This window comes from Nicotiana tabacum, chromosome 13 (assembly GCF_000715075.1).
Source record: "Nicotiana tabacum cultivar K326 chromosome 13, ASM71507v2, whole genome shotgun sequence".
NCBI classification, from domain to species: domain Eukaryota; kingdom Viridiplantae; phylum Streptophyta; class Magnoliopsida; order Solanales; family Solanaceae; genus Nicotiana; species Nicotiana tabacum.
In genome coordinates, this window is record NC_134092.1 from 28,687,511 (window position 1) to 28,699,059 (window position 11,549).

The 11,549-nt window shown below is 33.2% G+C and overlaps 1 protein-coding gene across 1 annotated transcript in view; it reads left to right on the top strand.

The window, feature by feature from the left end:
• Positions 1–11,280, top strand: part of LOC142168050 (uncharacterized) — a 34,022-nt gene extending 22,742 nt beyond the window's left edge. Inside the window, exons 4-7 of the mRNA XM_075228704.1 lie at positions 6,553–6,610; positions 10,662–10,794; positions 10,957–11,098; positions 11,242–11,280. Of these exons, the coding sequence (XP_075084805.1) occupies positions 6,553–6,610; positions 10,662–10,794; positions 10,957–11,098; positions 11,242–11,280 (372 nt within the window). The remainder of the gene's footprint in view (positions 1–6,552; positions 6,611–10,661; positions 10,795–10,956; positions 11,099–11,241) is intronic.
• Positions 11,281–11,549: the final 269 nt, after the last annotated feature.

An 11,549-nucleotide genomic window follows, 5' to 3' on the forward strand; every position in this document is an offset into this window, starting at 1 on the left:
CTCAATGGATTGGGAGAAAACGGCCTCGCAACCTGGCCTATAAATCTGCCAGTTTCTCCGAAGTGCGGCGATGTAACTTGGTGATCCTAATTTAAAAATTCATATTTCTCTACTCCGATATCGTATGAATAAATAATTTAGACCGTTGGAAACTAGGTTCCAAGACCTTCATTTTGATATATGATATGTCCCAAAATGACATCATAAAACTTACGAATATAATTTTTCAAAATACCTCGTTACAAGGCAAATCTTAACTCGATTTTTTCGTAAATTAAATCCGATTTTTCCCAAACTTAATATTTTATATCCAAACATCATATATAGTCATATTATAACTTTACACTCATTTAAATCATGATTAACAAGTCTCATATTCATTATACGTTACTTTGAAACGCACAAAATGTAATAATCATCTCATTTGTTTTTTCCCAAGTCTTATTCATCTTAACTCACTTAAGACTTCGATAAACCTTCCTTATCCTTGTAGAAGGATTTTATCCTTTTTGAGCTTACATTAGATAATCTTATAATGACAGTATCGTCTGAAGTACAGGGTGTAACATACTTCCCCCTTAGAAATATTCGTCCCCGAATGTTAACTCTTAAAGGCTTGCGAAAACGGGGCGTAACATCATTAAATTACTTTATATACTTTCAAAGAGGATCTCATTTCTGAGCTTACATCAATTTACTTACGACGTACTTTCACGTACGAAAACATGGGGTATAACAACAATATTTTGTAAATGAATTATCACTTGACTTTCAAGTTCATATTTTCTTGTACGAGAATCTAGATGTACTCATAATAATTCATTTCATGTATTACTTTTTCAGCTGCCCATTTTCTCCCCCTAATATTGGATCACCAAGACATATCCCTATCATTCTTTAGGGACCCATCTTTGTGCGTTATGGTGGAGCAATTAATTTATATAGCATATTCATAGTTCTAGATGGAACTTATTTGATTCCAGACCTTGAACCAATTTGTGATAGGGAGAATTTATCATAACTTGTTGGCTAGATGCGTACAAGTACTGCTATATATTAAATAATACATCTCATACCAAATTTCTTTTGGGAGTTTTGTTCTCATAACCAATTGTTTAGCTATAATTGGAGGCATACAATTTCTGCTAAACCAACTTAGATTTAAACCAACATTATCAAGATAAATTATTATAACTTACATTCTGGAATTGTGCTAAATTTGAGCAAGCAGCCTTGCAAAAGCCAAACTGCAAGTTGATAACAAACACACATGTGACCATACAATAAATGCATCTATTAAAATCATATAATCATAAACGGTCCACATGGCAGGTGACTGGGCCCATATATAGATCACCTTTTATTCGTTCTAGAAATCAAGCGATTCAATTCCCAACCTTAACTGGTATATCATGAGAATAAGAAGCACAAGAGAATTCTTGAAGAATCTTTTACTTCTTCAATATATGCCAATGTGAATTCTCAATTAATTTTCGCATCATAATTGAACCGGGATGACCAACCGATCATGCCAACTAATATTTGTTTCAGTAAATCTCTAGTTTTCTTGTGGCATGTGATTGCATTATCATGCTTATACTTGTGTAGTACAAATAGAAGAAATATCACGTAATCTTTTATATATACATGGTATGATTATAGTAATATGAAGATATCCTACCTTCCTTTCATTTATAGTCTCAATATGCCAACCACTTTGGCTTATACATTTGAAACTCAAAAAGTTTCTTTTGAGACTTACTACAATATCAATGTCATGAATAATTTTATTCATCCGGGTAGTAACAAATTAGTTCTTCTGGAACTCTTAATTAATTTTGTACTACAAGATCTTTTGTCACACCATTCATATGGTAAATATCTCCTTCACGGAAAAAAATATATTATAATAAATTGTCGTGGTCAAAGTCATCATAAGCAAAATTATTTCTTGCTTGAATTTTGCCTTTATAACCTTTTATAAGGCATGTCAAAATATTTTTGACGTACTACATTTACGCAGCCAATGACATATTCATGTAACCGCACATTAATATTTATTATCGTTCTTTCTCTCAAACCTCCCTTAGAGCTGAGTTATGGTATGTATCCAATCATGTATTGCACTTCTTTATTCATTACTTTTATACATATTGCTACATTCACCTTCAGGAATGAGTCTGCATTCTAAATGCTTATTACAAGGCACATTCTCTTCAAGGAATGGAGTATAATCATTGCGACATGCTTTATTATTTTTTCATACCAATTTGATGGTAAAACATTGTCTTCACCTTTTGAAGGATATATTGAGAATCCTATTGTTATCATTTTTATAATTACTACCATGGTGACTATTATTATTTCGTTCCTTGCCACGATCACGCCAATTCATATGGCCAGTAATTATATTGTCTTCTTTCATAATCATCATCAATATGGTGCATTGAGACTTGAACCCAATACCTTATCTTCATAAAGGCATATTAGGCCTTAATAATCGGGCTTGAACCCAATATCTTATTATTGCAGTGCACCAGTACTTGAACTCGATGCATTATTCTCAGTGTCATGGGACTTACCCTCGAGCATTTATGAAAATATCAATTATCACTCTTGTGGTCATAAGAAAAAACAAAATTAGTTATAAGAATATAATCACTTCTGACAGTCATATACATCATGAAACTGAATATAGTTCAAGTATATTTTCTAATGCCAGATTTTCAATTTTAAATCACTATTGGTTGATAAATTTTAGTTATTGGTAAACCATCAGCAAAGTAGTAACAACCATGTAGAAATCGATAAAGAAATTATTATGATTCATTGACAAATAAATCTTATAATTAAGCATTCACATCTAAAAACTACCATTTATCCTCTTATCTTCCAAATAAAATGAATCTTAAAAATTCTCCTCTTTAAACGAGAGAGCCATCTTCAGAATTGTTAATATATTTATAGGCTTTAAATTTGCAGCAAATAACTTATAATAAATCATGATGGTATCTGACAAATATTATAGAACACATAAAAGAAAATTTTTCACTGGACAACTCTAAGTGTTTAAACAATATATTAGTAGCCAAGTTAGATTTCCATGACAAGTGAGAAACATATGCATGTCCAGTACTTATTGAATGAATCTACACACTAGATCAAGTCATTTCAATTACACAGAAATATATCCCATTTTTAATATTATATCTGAATATAGATCTAAAAGAAATTGGTTAAATAAAATTACTAAGGTCATCTTCAGTTAATAGGAGTTAACGAGTATTTCTACCAATTAAAAATCATAGCAGATTTTTACAATATCTCTAACCAAATGCTTTCTGATATACTTGTGAATAATGAATTCCTATGTAATTAATTATCTTTACTTATTTCTTTTCTGTGACGACATAACAGCTACTATAAGAACTTGAATTAATATAAAATATGTAACATGTATTAAGACATACCTGGAGGATATATGAAAATAAACCTTAAGTGGTAATGGAAAGGATTAGAGCCCCGCACTGATAACGTGTTATAAAATAAAATCAATATAGCAAGAATTATGTAATCAACTAGAACTTAACATAAGAAGGGAATAATAATATTAGAAGGAGGATTTCTTTTATTTCAACTGTATTGAATAGGTTCATCAGTGAACCTATTTATAGAAATATTTCATTGTTACTAAACTAATCCAAAACCTGTTATAAATACATAACCAATCCAAAACCTATTATGAATACATAATCAATCCAAAACCTGTTAGAATACAGAACCATTTCAAAACCTATTATGGAAGACATCCATCGTTGCAAGTGGATGAATTCACTTGCAGGATTTATAACAATTGTAGATTTATAAATGTGATTTTTCCAAAACAAGCTAAAAAATATATCATATAAAATAAGATAGAATAATTCTATATGGCTTAATACAAATTTTATTCTTCCAACTTGCACAAAAATTCTTTTTGTACATTTTTCTTTCCGAGTAAGTATAATTTTACAAAATCTTTTTAATCAGATGTCCACGAAAGGATTCACTTTACACAGCTTAATATGCAACATGTTGTGTCTAAAACTCCCTTTTTTTTTGCTAATAATGATACAGTTATATTAAAAGTTAAACAGTAACATTATTACAAAGTGGAACCATTCGTGGTACAGTAATATATGAATGGTCCTTATTGAAAGCATGTAAAACAAAGGAAAGCATGTAAAATAAAGGGTGGGGGAGACAGAAATGTATGGGACTCCACAACAATTGGCTTTCAGAAGAAGTTAGGAGCATGTCATGTTTTGCTAATGCGTCTGCTACATCGTTTGCCTCCTTGTAGATGTGGTCAAGTGTGACTGTCCGCAGCTGGTGAAGTAAGGTCATGCAATCAAAAATAAGATGTGAGTATACATCATTACCATTGCGGATCATGGAGATAAGTACCTGGGAGTCTGTTTCATTCCATAAGGTTAGAAGAAGTGAGTCATTAGCAATCTGGAGACCTAAGAGGAGAGCTCTTAGTTCAGATAAAGCAGTAGAGCAAATAGTAGGCGTAGTGAATCCTCTGATCCACTATCCTCGGTGATTGCAGATAATTCCTCCAGCGGAGGCTTGCAGTGTTTGAGGATTAAAGGAGCCGTCAATATTAAGTTAAAGAATGAAGCTTCAGGGGGTGCCATTTAATGTGTTGGACATGAGTAGAAGGGGGGAGAGGTGCTATGGGAGATAAGTAGTGAGATTCGATAATGTGAAAGAGGATGGTTGGGGCATGCACTGGGTTGTGGAGGTTGTTGAAAAGGTTATCATTTCTGGTTTTCCAAATATGCCAGAGGATAAAAGGAACCAGGAGCGATGTAGGAACATCAATATCGTAATAGGTAAAAGGTTCATGTGGGGTGGCACAATAAAGCTTGAGCGAGGCTGAGAAATTGATAGTTGGGGGGGGGGGGGAGAATGTTGAAGAAAGACCAAATTTGATGTGCATTCGGCCATTGGAAAAATAGGTGTGAGAGTGTTTCAGGGACTTGTGGACATGAATGGCAGTTGGGTGCCTGAAGAATATTAATGGCGACTAAGAAGGAGGTTGTGGGGAAGCGCTGTAGTAGAAAAAGTCAGATGAAAGTTTTGAGTTTTGGTGAAATATTTAACTTTTAGATCCAGTATAAGTCACGTAAGGATGGTTGATCAGGAAATTAAAGGATATGTGGAGATAAAGATTATATGCCGAGGTAGTGGAGAAGCTAGTTTGTGAAAAAAACCCAGAAAAGTGTATCATTACGGTTAAGGGAAGGGTGAAAGTATGCATTGTGTAGGAGGCGCAGGGTATGGGGGGAGGGGGGAATTGGAAGGAAATTGGAGAGATATTCCATTGGCCTTGGGAAGAAGGGTGTCTAAAACTCTCTGAATAGCCTAAGATCACTTTCTTTTATGAAACTCTGACACGTGCCACTTAATATGCAACACATGCCATAAAGTAATACTCCCTCTATTTTAATTTAATTTATGTGAACCTATTTAATTATACATGAAATTTGAGAAAGAAATAAAGACATTTAAAATTTATGGTCCTAAACAAGTTATAGCATTTGTATGACTATTACTCTTTTGAAACTTGTGGTGTTAAATATGATAAAGTATTTTTGTGACTATAAAAGCTTCTAACTTGGGGTAAAATTAGAAGTTTAAGTTAAATTGTTCCCAAATTTATAAAGAGATCATTCTAATTAGAACGGACTAAAAAGAAAATAGATTCACATAAACTGAAACGGAGGAAGTACGAATACGAAAATTGTTTAAAAATACAACTACTATTCAAAATTTTCCCAATTTCTCTTCCCCTTCCTTCATTTCTTTTCCAACGAAAGTGGTCAAATCTTATATGAGAAAGAGACACAGAACATAGGGATCATCAAAGAATTAAAAATAACATTTTCAAAATAATTTGTTAAGAATATTGTGTGAATGCCACCTAAGATTGGTCGTTTTGGACCTGTGAGAGGGAAGTAGATAAGGAGATAATAATGGAATACCTTACCCTTACTTTTGAGCCATATTGTTATAAATAGATAGAGAAACAACTAATTCATTGTATTCTTGTCTCAAAAACTTAATCATTTTTAAAACACTAAAAACAATGGCAAAAATTCAATTGACGACTTTGTTTCTCCTTTGTATGCTAGTTGTATTGGTCCAACATGGAAATGTAGCAAGAGCAGAACTCTCAGAAAAGGCCAAAGAATGCATGCCAACATGCCTAGCAGTTCCAGGTACTACTATTGGAGGTTGTGAAAAAGCTTGCCAAGAATTTGCTGATCGAACTTATGGCAAGCGTTGACTATGATCAACCTTTCTACCATTCTATTAAAAACATTACATCATATTTATTTATTTATGAGTCGATCATGTTTGCAAGTGCAGATACGAGCAATCGTGATCGAATTATGTAACTGTAGGAAATAAAATCATTCTACTATTTAGAAAGAATGAAGTGGTTCCATCTCGAGGGCGAGAGGGGTTTTTTTTTTTTTTTTTTTTGGAAATAAATTATAGGTAGATGAAGTATATGCAAAAGTCTTGATACTTTTGCGTTTTGGAAATTATAGTTCAGGTAGGAATATGAATAAAAGTTTGGATTTAGTGCAATCCGACTCTAGATATGATGTACTGATGTATATATGCTTTTCAGCTTGATATATACGAATTAATTACAATTTCTGATATTTTTCATTCTACAGATTACAATAGTCACAAGAATGATATAAGTGATTGTTTTGTTAATTGCATCTACATCGCCGTAGATTTGCTACAATTTTTATTTTTTTTAAAAAACCAAAATAAATAAATAAACGAAAATTCGTTAGCCTCCACATTTCAAAAGTTTCATCTCATATCTCAAAAATCTACAGAAAAATAAACGAAAATCCATGTATGAGAACTTAAAAGAGACTTCCAATTTGTAAAACAAAATAGAAATTATCATTTGGAATCAATCCAAAAATTAGGCAAGTATCTTACTCCAAACATGGCATATTAATGGAATGGAGAAACAACTGTCTGATGATTTCGTTTAAAGACTCCTTAAGAACACCATTTTAAGATAAGCTATACTGAAAACCCGTCGACGGGACAATTTCTGAGTTTTATTATTTTTTTATTTATAATGTTGGTGTCCGGACCAAACTCTTTCATCGGTATGTGTTAGTGTTACCTCGGCTTTTCTTTCGATTATCTTAAGCATGCAACTAGAAAGGAAATTGACCCGAGGGTTTCCACAGCTTTAGATGTAACCATAAGAAAAGATCAGCATATATAGTTTTAATCGAGTGGCAATCTCCAACACTTCTTTAATTTGTTCCTTGATAAAGTAACTGTATTATTCGAAACTCAGAACCAAGGAAGTGTTGTAAATTACAGAAGTTTGGAGAATCAACTCTGTTACAAACGAAGGGAGCTTATCAACTTCAAAATTGATCTACACTATTTACATAACTAGTTTATACATATGCTCATTGTGCGTGTATTCTTTTTTTAAAAAAATCACATAAATGTAATAATAAATTATGTTTTTTAGTTATAAAATAAAGGTGTATTTTCTGATAAATTAATGTTGATTCTATATAATTAACTCAACAATGAAAAAAACAGTCTTGTAGAAGTTTTCGTTCGTCATAAATATATTTAGACTGAATACATATGTAGCACCTTAAACTTGTCCATTTTTTCCATTTACGCACTTGAACTAAAAGATGTACCTATTGGATATTTGAGTACCTATTGGATCCTTGAACTCAAATTATATTGTGTTAATTGAACACATTTTTTGCAGCAAGACAAAATGCGTGAGGGTCAAATGCTGCTGACGTGGCAGTGTTACGAATGAGAAAATGACACATCAACAAAATATATCCTTTTCTTCTACTTAATCAAACGCCAATTCCCACATGAAAATACCATGCCAACGCCACCAGCAATAAACCACCCCATTTTTTGATTAAACAACTACCCCATTGCAGTCCAACTTCATCACTCCAATGTACTCCATTTCAGATTGTTTTATACATATTACATTGTTATTTTAAGCTTAATTTCCAGAAAAATTCTATACCATAAATTTCGGTAAATGAGATCTATGAATCTTGTTGATTCATGGGATCAAACTTGTTCAACTTTTACTCATGCCATACGCAATAAAACCTCAAAGGATTCATGAATAGGTGTGTCTATGGCTATAGAAGTGAGTTAACTGAAAGAAATGAGATTTATATATGTGAGGAAGATTGAAGAAGGTGAGGGAGAGAAGAAGGTAGCCACTAGTGGTTTGAATTTCGCCGGCTAGGGTTGCAGTGGTGGTTTTAGGAAGAAGTGAGGAGACGGTATTGGCAGTGATGATGGGCGTAACGGCAGCGGCAGCGACAGTAGCCCATGAATCGTCCTCCTTCCATTAATTTGATGTTCTGTTGAATCACATAATTGGAAGGGGCCAAAAAATTGGTTAAGATAATTAGCACCCTTCTTCTTTGGTGGCTGTATCGAGTGTCATTGCTTCTTAATCACAGACTTTTTCCACCTATATAATTTGTACTTCTATGGTCGCATCGCTCGATTCTTAATTTCTCGAGACGAAGAACTAAAGTTGTGGCTAAGGAAGAAGTTACAAATTTAAAAACAAGATGTATTGGAGATAATGGATGGTTTTTGAGTTAATTAGAAGGAAAGAAAAATTTGCAGGTGCCTCTATTTTTGTTTTCATGTATGAAGTTAATTAGCTTTATTAATGCAATTTTGATAAAAGCGTGTGAGAAAATTTATATGATGAAGAGGAGAAGTAACTGTGGAACAAAAGAAAAAAAGCTAAAACAATTTAAGGGAACTTTGTTTTTTAGGTGGTGGAGATGGTGGTGGAGGAAGTGGAGATGGTGGTAGCAAATTAAGGTTGAAGGAGACAAAAGAATAAAAATATATATTAAAAAAAGATTAGGACTTTTCAATCTACACGAGAGTGTATTACATATGTTGTGCCATATCAGCAATGTGTGGTTAATTACACAATATAATTTGAGTTAAGGTGAACCAATAGGTACAACATTTAGTTTGAGTGTCTAAATAAAAAACATTGACAAGTTTAAGGAGCTGGAGATGCATTCAGCCATATATTTAATTCGTATCTCCTCACCAAACTGCTTGAATTTGTTTGATGGGTCTTTATGTATCCGAATATTGTTTTCTTATAGAAGTAAGAATCTTTGATTGTAACTGAATTACTTACAGTTGGTGGGTCAGAAAAGAATTACATTAATACTATCGTAGAAGAATTGAAAATGTGGAATTCATGTTAAAATTATAACTGAAACTAGTTAACTTAATCGCGCTCGCGCGGTTCTAATATTATCATCAAACTCTAACTTAAAAACATGCGACTTTAGTAAATGCCAAGTCACCTTAAATATGATCAGTTTCGAATTATTTTCTATTTGTTGATCGAAAAATAGACTAAATACCAAGTATAACTGAGGTGAAACATAAACTCATCTTTTCTCCTTCTTGTCCTCCGGCGCTATTGTTGTCCGTCATTTCTTTTCCTTATCTTGTTGCACTCACATTCCTTTCATTTGTATATGTTGGGTTTTTAAGCTTATTTTAGCTTAAAAGAGGGTGAATGGGAAATGGAGGGAAAAATAAAAAATTGATTTTTCCTCCTTGACAAAGGGACATTGTCCCATATTGGAGGAGGAAAAGACTTTTGATAGATATATATACAATTGCTCTTCTTCTAGCTCTTAAAGAGTTAAGAAGAAAGCAAGTCTCGCGCCGTCATCGCTCGGTTTCGGCTTCGGCTTCGAATTTGGTCAAATGATTAATTGATTAATTTTTTGGAGCAAATTTATTTGTTCCGTGTTTTGAATTCCCGTTTTATTTTGCGTAAATAGCCATTTATGTTATGGCCGTTTTATGTAAACAGTCATGACAGACCTTTTGAAGAGTTGCATCTCTTCATTTAAACTCAACTCGTTGGCTATAAATAGAAGGCCATTCCCTCAGATTTTTCTTATGAAAATTCTGAATTTTCCTCTTCCTTTCTGCATTGTTTTAACTACAACAAATAAACAATAAGTGTGATTTGCTGCCGCCATTTGTGTTCATCGAAACACTGGGGTTTGAAGTATCGCTACACCAGTGTGTAATCCATTCTATCCTGGGAGGAAATAATTCACGAGCTCGGGTACTAGGAGGAGATTAAGTTCCTTAAGGAAACACTGTGAATTCAGTGGGTTCGGATTAATTTCTACTTCTTCTACATTTTTGTCTATACGTTGTTTTCTTCTCCAGAAATATTTTACAAATACAGTATATAAACAAACTTAAGGAACTTAATCATTTTCTGTATTTGTGTTATATTCATTGTTCTGGAAACTAAAACCTTTGTGGTTTTCTACTCTCGTTTTGGAGATTAAAGCCTTCATGGTTTTCTATTCCATTTATTTACTTTAATGTATATTCTATTTTGGTTTACTATCTATTATTCAGAGATTAAAATCCTATCGATTTTCTACTCCATTGGAGATTAAAATCTACGTGATTTTCTACTCCAGTTTTATTCGATTTAAAGATATAAAAACTTCGCCGTTTATTAAAAATTTGTTTGTGTCATTCTTTTACAGAAATGACAAATGAGAACGGAAACCAAGTTGTTCCTATGGTGACTGCCAATGCATCGACAAGCCGTACAACTCCGGCATTGGCACCGGCACTGGCAGAAAAGCCCGAAAAAGTTTTCGGGATTAATTTCAAGCGGTAGCAACAGAAGATGTTCTTCTATTTGACGACTTTAAGTCTATAGAAGTTCATTAAGGAAGATGTTCCTGTTTTGCCCGACGAAACTCCAGACAATGAACGCTTTCTCGTGACTGAAGCGTGGAAGCATTCTAATTTTCTGTGCAAGAATTATATTCTTAGTGGACTGGAGGACGATCTGTATAACGTCTATAGTAATGTAGGGACATCAAAAGAACTGTGGTTTGCGCTTGAAAAGAAATATAAAACTGAGGATGACGGGTTGAAGAAATTTGTTGCTGCTAAATTTATGGACTACAAAATGGTAGATAGCAAGTCTGTTATTACCCCAAGTCCAGGAATTGTAAGTGATTATTCACGATCTCCTTGCTGATAGTATAAGTAGAATTAATACTTATGTTGAAAGTATTAATTATATTATTATTACTAACAGAATTTTCATTGAAGGTCTTTTCATCAATGAAGGATTCTAAGTTGCAACAATGATTGAGAAGTTGCCTCATTTGTGGAAGGACTTCAAAAATTACTTGAAACAGAAACGCAAGGAGATGTCGCTTGAAGATCTCATTGTTCGGTTGAGAATCGAAGAAGACAACAAAGCTGCTGAAAAGAAAGGTCATGGAAACTCAATAATTATGGGAGCAAACATTGTTGAGGATGCTCCTCAAAATAATAGAAAGAGGAAGAAAGCTTTTGGACCGAAAAGCAACCCAAGCAAGAAGCGGTTCAAAAAAAATACTACAACTGTGGAAAAT